The sequence below is a fragment of the Ostrinia nubilalis genome, chromosome 2 (assembly GCF_963855985.1).
Source record: "Ostrinia nubilalis chromosome 2, ilOstNubi1.1, whole genome shotgun sequence".
Lineage (NCBI taxonomy): Eukaryota > Metazoa > Arthropoda > Insecta > Lepidoptera > Crambidae > Ostrinia > Ostrinia nubilalis.
Window position 1 is genome coordinate 9,094,769 of NC_087089.1, and position 13,764 is coordinate 9,108,532.

Below are 13,764 nucleotides of genomic sequence, written 5' to 3' on the forward strand. Positions count from 1 at the left end.
CGTCTGGTACAAATAGGTAACGTGTATTTGACAAGAAGATGCCAACTGCTCATGTTCTTTGTTTCAGATGGAGCTTCAGCTTGTTCAAAAGAGGCTACAAACAAGCAATCACCCTTGAGGACCTCTGGCAGGCTCGTGAGGGCGACCACTCCGGCGCCCTCGGCGACAGACTCGAGGAGGCATGGGAGTATGAGCTCGACAACGCCCGGCGGAATGGCGGCAAACCGTCCCTCTCACGGGCCATCGTTAGGTCCTTCTGGGTAGAGTACATGCTCTGCGGACTTGGCGTTGGTTTACTTTTTATCGTGTTATGGTGAGTGATATGATAAGACATATTATTTCGATCTTTGAAATAATATCTGCTCTGAGTTTGAATGATTTAGCTATCTTTTTGAATTTGTGATCGATTAGAGTCTAACAAATTGATATATGAAACCGCTCTACGATCGTGCAGGACCGCGGCGCGGACGCGGCTCTCCAAGTCTGCCTAGTCATTTTGCGGGTATCCTTCCGTTTGGCCAAATTACTTTTCGCCAAATTTCACTTCGCAAACAACTTATCGCCAAAGTTTCATTTCCCAAATGAACTTTTAGCAACTGTACTTTTCGCAACTAATTCATTTGGTCAAATTATCATTTGGAAAAATTTTACTTGGCAAATGTTTGTATAGCAAATGTTTTATTTTGCCAAATATTATATCCCAAATAATTTGTTTGGTCAAATTGACACTTCACATACTTACCCACCGTTACCCACAAATCAAAGCATAAGGCAGATGATCATGGTTTTCACAAGAATTTTATGTAAAACAAAGAGATTGCAGAAAATAGTATGGTTGCAGATAGGGAATGCAGAATCGGTTCTGGTTTGAGGAACCGGGTTTTTCGGGTCTGGCGGTCATAAGAACCGGGAGCCCCGGTTTTTTCGGTTCTTTCGGTTCCAAAAAAACAATATTTTGATTATGTTTTTTTATTGAAATAACACTTCTTTGAATAGACTAGGAATAATCAACAAACATGATTTACAATATTTTTCTATTTTTACTAAATTCTACTCCCAAAAATAAAAAAAAGTAAAATAATTAGTTTTCAATTGAGGTACCACAATCGAGTCTTTTTCATCCAACTTATCGATATATTTGACTATTTATATTTATTGACTGTCAGATGCAAAGCAAATAAAGGAGAAGGAGTGTTGCCAACTCTCACACAAAAATATCATCATCATCATCATCATTTAATTTTAAACCATAGGATAGGACGTCCACTGCTGAACATAAACCTCCCCCAATGCTTTCCATGTTGATCGATTGGTAGCGGCCTGCGTCCAGCGCTTCCCTGCTACCTTTATGATGTCGTCGGTCCACCTTGTGGGTGGACGTTCCACGCTGCGTTTTCCGGTACGCGGCCTCCATTCCAGGACCTTCCTGCCCCATCGGCCGTCAGTTCTGCGTCCGCGTCGGGCTATGTCCGCTGAATCCGCTGACATAGAAATGAGGAGATCCGTAAATGAACTAAAGTCGCTACTTTAGTTCATTTACGGATCTCCTCATTTCTGATTCGATCTCGTAAAGAAACACCGAGCATAGCCCTCTCCATAGCACGCTGTGCAACTTTGAGCTTCTGTATAAGGCCTATAGTGAGAGGCCACGTTTCCGAGCCATAAATCATCACTGGTAACACACATTGGTACAACCAATGTGTGTTACCAGACTTTCGTCCTCAGGCACTGAGGTATTTTGGATGAAAAGATGTTGCGTAGTTTCCCGAACGCTGCCTAGCCGAGTTGGATTCGACGATTGACTCCCTTTTCGAAATTGGACCTACCTAGCTGGATCGTCAACAATCTCGAGGATTGAGCTCCCAACCGAAACTGGGTAGGGCGCAACATGGACATTGGACATAAGCTTTGTTTTGTCCATATTCATCCTCAGGCCTACCTGTTAGGAAACTCGATTAAGGTCTTTGAGCATTGTGCCAAGATCTTACAACGATTCTGCCATGACCACAATCAGTATCGTGGGCAAATGTTTATGCCTAATCCTTTCCATTCAAGGAGTTTGAAAGCGTCTTCCAATGCAGTGGTGAACAGTTTAGGAGATATAACAACTCCCTGCCTAACGCCTCACTGCAGAGGAATCGTCCTCGTGCTCTGCTCCTGTACTCGGACCGACATGGTGGCGTTTTTGTACAAGCACTTCAGCACCTTGATATACCGATAGTCAATACGGCACCGCTGAAGAGACTGTAAGCACTGCCCAAGACCCGAACGAATCGAAGACCTTCTCATAGTCTACGAACGCCAAGCATAGTGGCAAGTTATACTCGTCAATCTTCTTTATAACCTGTCGCAGCGTAAGCGCAAACAAAAATATGCCAGTGATTTAAAAAAAGTGTAAGAAAAATGCTTAAAATATTTACATATCTCATAAAAAAAAAAAAAATACAAAACCAATAAGTAGGTAATCTTTATTAGTAGTTAATCTGATATCTTTAGGTTCTCTATACGTTCGCAATGTTCTTGTTACGACTCATGCCTAATACCTATAACAGATTTTTAGATAAATATGCAAAACCCGAAAGTACCGAAAGAACCGGGTTTTGAATTTTTAAAACCCGGTTCTTAAGCTGTCGAAAAAACCCGGGTTTTCCCGGTTCTTTCGGTTCCGGGATTACCCGGGTACAAACCCTAGTTGCAGAAAGTAGGTATCGCAGAAAATAGTAGGTTAGGTTAGGTTAGAACAGTGACCCTTAACGCGCGAAGGCGAGCGAAGCGTGCCGCGGCAGCGGCCGCCGAGCGCTAGAATCACCTGTATTGTTTAATGAATCATTTGGAAATTTCGATAAAAAGAATGAAATATGAAAATTAATTTAGAACAAATTTTATATTATCTACCCACTAAACAAAATAATAACCACAAGCTAATTTGTAGTCCATTCTATGTGACAATCAAATTATTTTGTAAATAGTTTATCGTGAAATATTTTTGCCAAATGAAACATTTGGCAAAACATACTTTGCCAAACAATAATTTGCTTAACAATAATATGCCAAAAACGACATTTGCGAATTAAAAGTTTGCAATAAGTTGTTTTGCCAAATGAGAATTTGCCAAAAGAAAATTTGCGAAACGTTGTTTGCGATGTGATAATTTGGGAAACGTTTTTTGGCCAAACATTAGTAATCCCATTTTGCGGTCTATGTAACTACCCTAACCGCGTTTCAACGTAAAAAAGTTTTAGCACAGTTGAGAAAATTGTGTAGTGTTTTTATATGAATTGCACTTGCTACGTAGATGCTCTATAATTTGTTTAAATAACGAAAAATTAAGGAGATGCGATCATCATTTAATTATAGTAGTATGTATGTAGTAGGTATTTAATATGCCTATTTTCCTTAATGCGGCAGTACCGTTATCTGGTAGTGTCTTCTAGCTAAAAATGAAACTTGAACTAAAGGAAGTAAAACTTTGTTTCAGGCCTTTGATACCATACACGTTAGCTTTATTCATAGCATATTTCGCCGGGGAAAGGAATGCGGAAACTTATAAACAAGCACATATTTTGAATTTTTCTATGAATTTACTGAGTATAGTTACCGCCATAATGATGAACCACATGACATTGGCTCAGGCATGCGTTGGAATGAAAGTTCGAATAGCATGTTGCTCAATCATGTATAGAAAGGTACGTGCAATGATTTCTTTAATTTATACAGGCAGGACCCGATAGCCTAATCCAACTTTCTAAAAAAAATTATATCCGTCTGGCTTGGATGGACGGGTTATTCCCAAAGGTCCACGACTCTATTAAGTTAGTGTCATGGACCCATTGGCAATTAAAGTATGATTTAATTGCCAACGGGTCCATGACATCAAAAATAAAAAAGCATTTTTGATGAAAATTTTAAAATTTCATGGACCCGGTGGGAAAATAGAATAATAGAGTCGTGGACCTTTAAAAATAACCCGTTTTGAGGTTTGGACAACCCTGTATTTACTATTTTTAAATAAGTTAGGTAGTAAGGGAGATAATTAGGAAAAATAATTAATATAATTTACAATTATACTAATTTATATCTGCTTATCTGCCTCTATAAATCATCGATTCGTGAAACGCGCGCGCGCCGCCCTTCGGCTCACTCAAAGTTGACCGTACTGCGATATCTCTGCTAGCCGTTAATGAGTGAAAGATGATGAATGAGCGATAGTTTATTATGACAATTGACCTATAAAAGCTGTAAGTGTTGTTTACATACTATACCTATTAGTAGGTAAAAGTGAAGGCTAGTAAGAGGTCGGTTAGTTATCGTATAATAATGACATCACTGGACTTCTCATGTGCAATAGAACAGAATAAATAAGCAGTTTACATAATTATGAATAGAAGTGTATGTTTCTTTCATTAAATAAATAAATAAACTGTAGGTTAACTTTTACTTAATTAAAAAAGCTCATAAGTACTATAATCAATGAATTACTCACGATTGATTAACATTGATTGTTTATAGCAGTGTTTTTCAACCTGTGGGTCGCGACCCCCTGGGGGGTCGCGAAGCCTTTGTAGGGGGGTCGCGAGAGGTTGTAAAAACTACCTCAGTAAAAAAAACAGTAAAGTTTTAAAAATATTATTAGTAGAAATCTAATTATGAAAATGCATGAAAAAAAAAAAAATAAGTGGTCGGGGGGTCGCGAAATATTTTTTCATGCTAGGGGGGTCGTGTCATGAAAAAGGTTGAAAACCACTGGTTTATAGAATTGGAATTGTATCGTTTGTAATGTGGTTAATGGTATTTGGTAGTTACCTTTACCATTCTTTATATGGGGTCGATGGGGTTCCGTGAGTTATTAATAACCACTTCCTCTAATTAAAACACGTGTATGTATCGATTCTGAGTCTATTAAACAGAGTGAAAACCACACACTCCAAAAAATAGGACTACCAAAGGTCTATTAATCAATTAACAGAATAAGTCTATTCGCCATTAGTAAATTAAAATTTATGAAGAAGTTTTAGGGTAATACGTAATTTAATACGGTCTACGTTGCAAGAAAGTTGAAGTATTTTTTATTTTTTTAATAACGGGTTATACTCGTACAAACACACATTTTAAAAATTTATGTAACAAAGTAAATCTAAAATCTTAATGCAAGTCATAATGAGTCTTATATGAAACACACACAGACACTCATTTATTTAGAATAGGTTTAAGACAATCGCGATTGGCGCCGTAGCAGTTTTAATTTCATTTCTCACCATGACATGCATGAGTTGGTAAGACAGTAGGAAAGTTGGTAATAAAAAACATAATTATTAGGTACACGCACAGGGTAAGCTTGTTTGCCGAGTGTATACAGGATCCTTTGGACAATAAAAAGATATAGCACTTATAAATAACGCTTAAACTCTACTATTACTATAGATAGGGCTGACTTGCCATTCTTCAAAATTTATCAGTCTCAAAATAACTTAAACTATGGGAATCAAAACCAACCACCCTACATAATGATTTATTGATTTTGTAGATACTGAAGCTCGATCGCGTTGGAATGAGTAAAACAGAGCCGGGCCAAGTTATAAACTTGATGTCGAATGACGTAAACAGGTTTGACCTGGTGTGCCAGTTTCTGAACTACTTATGGGTGATGCCCATCGTGGTGCCCGTGGTGTCTTATCTGGTCTGGCAGCACGTCTCCTACGCCACCTTCGCTGCTCTGTTGGTCATATTTTTGCAGACCGTGTTGATTCAAGGTATTTATTGTAATCGTCGAAAGTTAATTTTGAAATGAATACTTTCTTATATTGAACTTCTTTGATACTAAATAATAAATTAATCGAGTCTTGGGTGTTAATCAAATCTTATTCGTACCTACCTAATATGATTGCCAAATTGGCGCGGATTTTTATTGCAGATATTAAAGTAATGCCCTGTAATGGTGCCCATTAACAAATTACCAATATCTAATTTAATTCGTGATAAAATTGATAAATAGAGCCATCGATATCTAATTTATAAAATCATAATGACTAAGGGTTTATTAAACAGTTTCGATAACTTAAACGGAACTTCTGTTTCATTGATAAATTGGCAATTTATTTGTAGTCATGAATTTTTGGTGATGTTTTAGCTTACCTCAGCAATCGTCAAGGAGTTCTGCGAGGGAAGATAGCAAAACGTACAGATGAGAGGGTCAGAGTGATGACAGAATTAATTAACGGAGTGCAGGTCATTAAGATGTACGCCTGGGAGAAACCTTTCGAGAAACTGGTCGACACTTTGAGGAAGTAAGGCTTCATTTTAATTATTGGTTTTAAAAGTAATGGAAAGTACTTATCTTAATTGCTTGATTGGGAATATTTATATTTTAGTCTGCCATTAATTAACTATTTTACCAGCTTGTTGTGAATACCCACGTAAATATTATTGGGCACTAATGAGAAAATAATAATTAATACCTTATTAGGTTTTTCTGTGACGTCAGGTTATAATATAAAGGAAGTCATAGAACAGATTTGCTCCGTAAATTATAATGCCACAATTCAATAATGTTATCTATTTGAAATATGCGAGCGACTCTACATCCCCTACCTATTTCGAACATACTGATAAAAATAATTGATAAATTACCATTCAACCACCTGGTTCCCACTGGTACACCCTTCGATTTATTTACAAGTAAAAGGGTGTCTACCTACTCTCTGTCTCCCTATGCGCCATACGTCACGCACCATGTAGATATTTTTTTTAAAGAATTAGTTAAGATGATGTTATTTTCTGGATTCTGAGACTAGTTTTTATTCTTACAGGCTCGAAATTAAGTTCATACGTCGCACGTCAATGATCAAAGGGTTCTCTACGGCTCTCATGGTGTTCACGGAGAGATTCATCTTGTTCGCGACCATAGTAACCTTTGTGGTGATGGGTGGAGAAATCAGATCGGGAATTGCGTTTTCTTTGATCCAGTATTTCAATCTGTTGCAATTAGCTTGCAATATTTTCTTCCCCATGGCTCTTTCGTTCCTCGCTGAAACTAAAGTGTCCATCAGACGACTGGAGGTAACAACTTTTTAGTTCCTATTATTAGGCTGTTTGTTTTATAAGTTCAAGTTGTTAACTGTAAAAAATAGTAAACAGACTTTTCATTAGCCGTTTGTTTTGTTATTGTGGTTATAATAACACACTTGTTATTTTGGATGCGATTTTATTGAGTTATTTACATTTTGTTTTTCAAACTTAATGAATCATAGCATTCATAACTCGCAATATTATTGTTAAAATGTTTGCGCTATATTTACGAGTAGGCTAATTAATTAAAATCTTAAAAACACTTTCCAATCCAACAGCAGTAAAATGCATGTTTGATAATATTTGTCATGTAATGACGTTGTATGCGATATCTTCATAATAAATTGTTCCCTCGTACCACACGAGTTAATGATTTACAAGGAATTGAATCAGTTATTTCCTTGCAGGAGTTCCTATCATTAGAAGAAATAAACGATGGCAAAGAGAAGGAAGCGGAGAAGACCAAATTGAGTCTCTTTAATGGTACAGACAGTAAATTGGATAAAGCTAATCAAAAGGAGAGGATGAAGCCAACCGCCTTGGTGCTGTCTGGAGTTAGTGCGAGCTGGCAGCCCGAACCCATCGTCTATACTTTGAGAAACATCTCGCTGACAGTACCACCTGGGGAATTCATCGGAATTGTTGGTCTCGTTGGCTCAGGGAAGGTAGGAGAATATTTTTTAACATGATTTTGAAACTGTGTTTAAAGCCAAATACACTTGCGAGCAAAAGTATGGAATCACTTACATGAAGTTGTTTCCACGCGATCTTGTGAACTAACGAATTTGTTAGTAACAAAAAAAGTAGCACCATTTTAAAGATTAAACTTTTAACTTTAAATTGATACCAAATTCATTTAAATCACACCAGTATTTAAAAAGGTATCCCGGCTGATGTAAAGAAGTAAGGAAAAAGACATGTATCAACTGTTTGATACGTCGCGAGTTGCGGCCTATTTACCCCCTATAAAAGCACGTGTTTTCGGATTTTTGCTTTCACACGTTGATCCTTACACATCTCCGCTGCTTTTGACACTTTACCTGGGATTCTACACCTTCAGAAGCAGCACAAATCGTTGCATTATTGCAAGAAGGGCTCAGCCAGCGGGCTGTCGCACGTCAGCTCCACATAAGCCAGTCTTGGGTTTCTAAAGTTTTAAGACGCTTTCAGGAGACTGGTGGCTTTATTCCGAGACCAAGTTCTGAACAGCGCCGGTGCACATCGCAGAGGGATGACCGTTTTTTCATGTCAAACTCTCTATGAAATCGTTATTTCACTGATATCGACGTCCAGCAAGAGCCCAGAAATGTTTGTAGGATAGCTGTTAGCGAGTGGACAGTTCGTCTAAGATATGAGCAATAGAATTTGACTCCAAAAAGGTCTGCCACAGGCTCGAAACTGACGGCAAGTCACCGACTAGCACGCTTTTAATTAGCTCGCACTTATTTTGATGGGAAGGCGAGTAATGGAGGCGAGTTTTGTTCTCCGATGAATGCAGACTGTGTTTGCAGTGCAGCAGTCGAAGAGGTCGGGTCTATAGGCGGCCTGGGGAGAGATTTGTGCAGTGCTGATTCGCTGAAACAGTGGCTTATAGGGGTGGCTTGCTCGACTTCCCATCGAGATGTGTACGAGCAAATTGAAAGCGTGCTTATCGGTGACCTGCCGTCAGTTTCGAGCCCGTGGCAGGCCTTTTTGGAGTCAAATTCTATTGCTTATATCTTAGACGAACTGTCCACTTGCTAACAGCTATCCTACGAACATTTCTGAGCTCTTGCTGGACGTCGATACCAGTCAAATGACGATTTTATAGAGAGGTTGACATGAAAAAACGGTCATCCCTCTGCGATGTGCACCGGTGCTGTTCAGAACTTGGTCTCGGGATAAAGCCGCCAGTCTCCCGAAAGCGTCTTAAAACTTTCGAAACCCAGGACTGGCTTATGTGGAGCTGACGTGCGACAGCCCGCTGGCTGAGCTCTTCTTGCAATAGTGCAACGATTTGTGCTGCTTCTGAAGGTGTAGAATCCCAGGTAAAGTGTCAAAAGAAGCGGAGATGTGTAAGGATCAACGTGTAAAAGCAAAATCCGAAAACACGTGCTTTTATAGGGGGTAAATAGGCCGCTACTCGCGACGTATCAAAGAGTAGATACATGTCTTTTTCCTTACTTCGTCACATTAAACGGGATATCTTTTTAAATACTGATGTGATTTAAATAAATTTGGTATTAATTTAAAGTTAAAAGTTTAATCTTTAAAATGGTGCCACTTTTTTTGTTACTAATAAATTCGTTAGTACACAAGATCGCGTGGAAACAACTTCATGTAAGTGATTCCATAGTATTGCTCGCGAGTGTACTTTCAATACTTTATTTCGTTTCGCGAATGGGTATAAATTAATTTGTAAGTAATTTTACTAAAACGTTAGCCGATAATGTTCGCCAATTTAACCACCATAACGACAACCATCAATAAACAATGTAGAGCTAATTTAATGCAAATTATTTGCGACCATGAATGTATTCTGATTGCGATTTTGTATACATTTATTGTTTTTGATTTCATGGTTGTTCTTGTTAGTTATTTAGGTACTCGCAACTTAGCATTTTATGGTAAGATGTTGACCCCACACTGCCACACATCAAGATGGTGCGGTCTATGACCTGATAATGGTTAACTATTTTTATTTTGCTTGATACTTATATATTTTTTATTTTAAAGTCGTCGCTGCTGCAACTACTCCTGGGCGAACTACCACCATCAGAAGGGTCATTATCTCTCGGTGGCTCCCGCATATCCTACGCCAGCCAGGAGCCGTGGCTCTTCGTAGCTACAGTCCGCCAGAACATTCTCTTCGGCCTGCCTTATGATCCCGTGCGATACAAGAAGGTAGGCATCTACTTTTAATGTTAACAAACTCATGTTCCTAAGTATTACCACAGGTATTAGGTATTCGAAAAGTTATATAATAACATGTGTGTATTTATAGGTATCAATATGTATGACACTTGAAAATCAATTGTCTCGATCCGTGTAATGTATGATAAATACTTGCTTCTGTAGTGGACAAAGCGCTTAGGTAATGTAATGTACTCACCCATTCTTGGAGCAGTCTTTGTATACATGAAATATGAACGAATGCCTTTTGTTTCTTGGCTACCTTCTTGGAAATGGTAACCCCCGACATAACGCTAAAATTAAAAAATAAAATTAAAGAGCACTTATTAACTCTTACTCCTACCTATTTTTTTAAAATCTTTATTGCACATAATACAGGGTGCAAAAGGCGATATGCCGTATGGCCATATTTATCATTCAACCTTTGGTATAAATACAGAATACCTACATAAGTATTGAACTTCTTAAGTTGTTTTGTTATTCAACAAAAAAAATACTGCCGGGAGATGAAGCGCCAGATGACGTTCGGGAATGATTTTGTTTACGAAACGACTTTAAAACTTATTTTTGGCATTAGGTGGTGACCGCGTGTGCCCTTTTGAGAGACTTTGAGCAACTTCCAAATGGAGACGCGACGCTGGTTGGCGAGAGAGGCGCCAGTCTTAGTGGTGGCCAGAGGGCTCGAGTTGGCCTCGCAAGAGCATGCTACAGAGAGGTAATTGAAATTCTGTAACTAATTTATGAAACTATTGTACAGCTACGACGCGACGGCACGCTGAATCAATTTAAACACTGGCATCTTTAATAAATGAGATGCAATGTAGAGTCTGTATAACTTTACATAACAATGGGGCCGATTCCTGTAGCTATATATTATTTGTAATTATACTGAGCTGTTGTAGTTTATTTTATAAGTGATAAAAACGAACCTATGACAACATTCATAATGTTCTTTATATTGAAAGGAATTAAACCTATTTGACCATCTGCGTACAAAGGGCTGTCTGCAGTGAAGAACACATTAATGTTTATTTTTTCTTATCGCGTATAGCGGGATGACCTGAATTACTCATTGTTACTCTCATTACAATATGCTACGTCCTCATTAAAACTGGTAAAAAAGTTACATTAAGCAGGGACACCTTATGTTGTTGTAGTAAATACGATTTTACTTCAATTGTAAGTCGTATGAACTCGTATGTGATGAGCGGTCGTCTGTAAATACCTACTACTCAATGAACTGATAATTTACCTATATTCTAAGTTTATCTATTCTATGTTGTGCATATTATGCACTTAGTAAAAAAACAATAATTAATGTACCTAATTACGGTAGTATCTTTTGCTTCCAACTTGTATAATAGAATTCAATTACTAGGCCTCGTTACTTGACAGTTTTGTTTTTTTAGGCGGACATTTACTTATTGGACGACCCGCTATCTGCCGTGGACACGCACGTGGGCAAAGAGCTGGTAGCCAAGTGTGTGATGGGCCTGCTCCGACACTCCACGCGAATCCTCGTCACTCATCAGCTGCATCATCTCAAAGCAGCTGACAGAGTCGTCATACTTCGCAATGTAAGTCCTAATAAAGCATAACGTTTTGAAATTCATATCACGAGACACTTCCGACTGATAAGGGACCGATAAGTTCTCCTAGAGTCGCTGGGACGTCTTATATGGAGAGACGTAATATAAATGTTAATAAGTTTACAGGTCGCATGTAAAGTAGTCTAGGTTAAAATAAAATTAGTAAAATTGATAATGTCTGTCTGCTAAGTCGGTTTAAATAGTAGACTATTCACTTAAGTAATATAATGAGAATGTGTCCTAAATCCACTATTAAGTATGTCAACCAAATCTTTGACTAAGCATGGCTCTACCAAGCAAATATTCGTTTTGTGTTAATTTCTACGATAGCGAAAACAACCACAGATGCACTTGTTGATGCAATTTTGCAGATGTGTCCAATGTTTGTGATAATAACTGTCGAGTGATGAGTCAATGTGGCAATAAAATATAATTTTACTTAATAACAGCGAATCCTGGACATCATCATCATCTCTCTGAGCGACCTTAAACGAATGATTTTGAATTTTAAGTTGTACCTAGTTACCTAGGGTTTTTCAGAAAGCATTTGATAATGACTTCTCTGTGTCACCTTGTGTGACGGAATGTACCTACTTATGAAAGTATAGTCGGTACGAATAGAGAATAACAGCTCTACATTTTATTATCCTTGATATTAAACTGTCAGATAACTAACTCTACATGTTTTAAATTTAAATTAAATATTATGTACACTGAAAGATGAAATCAACAATAGAATTTTAAAGCATTTAGTCAACCACTAAGGTAAACGGCTACTAGTTCGTGATAGTACGTAAGTTCGTAAGTTTTTTTTCTAGTTCAAATAATAAGCAAATGGAATATTATTTATAAAAATTCTTCATTACTACAAAAACTCTATTATTTAAGCGATCTAAAAACCAAGTACCAACATTGTGGCGCCAAAAATGAGAGCAATACGAAGCTTCAAACTCTCAGAGAGCCAAAAACAGCCGTGCGGCTTGCAAAGGTTGCTCTCACCGTAAGGTTAGCGCTCCAACTTCTTAAGCTTATAAAAAGGCGAAGGAACGTCCATTTAAATAAAACTTGTAATTGTGGTTTCATGTGTTCCTTGACAATTGATTTGGCTTAGAAAAAAGTTATATGAAAACGTAGAATTCCTTTAAAATTGCGATTAATTGACTCACGAAATAGCGTACATATTATTTTTCGGGTGTCCCCTATTTCGTGACACTACCGATTCAAGGATATTATGGATAACATTTTGATGCTTGGTTTTTAAATAATTATTTATGATAATTTAAATGTAAGTTATGAAACAAATAATGCATTTATTTAAGTTTCTCATGACCTAAATTCGGTATATGTTTCGTTCACTAGAATTTATATGACACGAGTTTGAAGTTCACATATATGACCAATTTTAAGATAAATTAGCATAAGTAGTACCAGCATAATTTTGGTTTTATTTCGATTTGTTTTATTTATCTTTGTTTATTTGTATTGTATATGGGATAGATAATAGTTAATTGACACATTTTGACAATAATTCATGAATTTTACTTGGGGAATTTGGAATAATCAGTATCACGAAACAAGGAACCGTATTATTGTTACTTTTTTCCAAGTTCGTGATATATAAATGTATGGTGTTAGGTACTTTTATGACACACACCATCAAAGAAATCGACATATTTTTTAGTTTTTAATACTTACCTACCTAAGAAATTAATTAATTACTTACTTTTTATTATGAGTCATTGGCGTATCTGGGGTTATTTTCAGGGGGGGGGGGGGGGCTACTCTCACTTGAATCAGCTCCAGACGTGGGATTATGGGGAGAAGGGGGGGGGGGGGTGTTACAAATCAAATTTTTATGGGTACGAAGAGGGGGGGGGGGGTAAGTCCCCCCACATTTCTAATGGTTAATATAAATATTTTCACATATCGCTAGAAATAAAAAATCTAAATTTTATGGGTACGAGGGGGGGGGGGTAAGTTCCCCCCCCCCTACATTTCTAATGGTTATATAAATATTTTCACATGTTGTTAGAATTAACAAATCAAAATATTATACTAGACTCACATTATTTCTTATGAATATTTCAGGTAAAATATCGTGAATTTCACATAATTATTTTATTCTAAATTTTTATTATCGTTTTTAAATTTATTAAACCCTTAATCATAATTAAAATATCCTAACTGTATGCATAAAACCTTATCCCGAAATAGGGGA

General features: G+C 37.3%; 1 protein-coding gene across 1 annotated transcript in view; it reads left to right on the forward strand.

Moving 5' to 3' along the window:
* LOC135082336 (ATP-binding cassette subfamily C member 4-like) overlaps window positions 1-13,764 on the forward strand; it is a 43,556-nt gene that overhangs the window by 13,838 nt on the left and 15,954 nt on the right. Inside the window, exons 2-10 of the mRNA XM_063977128.1 lie at window positions 68-313; window positions 3,479-3,686; window positions 5,525-5,750; window positions 6,128-6,284; window positions 6,807-7,056; window positions 7,473-7,730; window positions 9,781-9,948; window positions 10,535-10,672; window positions 11,367-11,534. Coding sequence (XP_063833198.1) covers window positions 68-313; window positions 3,479-3,686; window positions 5,525-5,750; window positions 6,128-6,284; window positions 6,807-7,056; window positions 7,473-7,730; window positions 9,781-9,948; window positions 10,535-10,672; window positions 11,367-11,534 — 1,819 coding nt within the window. The remainder of the gene's footprint in view (window positions 1-67; window positions 314-3,478; window positions 3,687-5,524; window positions 5,751-6,127; window positions 6,285-6,806; window positions 7,057-7,472; window positions 7,731-9,780; window positions 9,949-10,534; window positions 10,673-11,366; window positions 11,535-13,764) is intronic.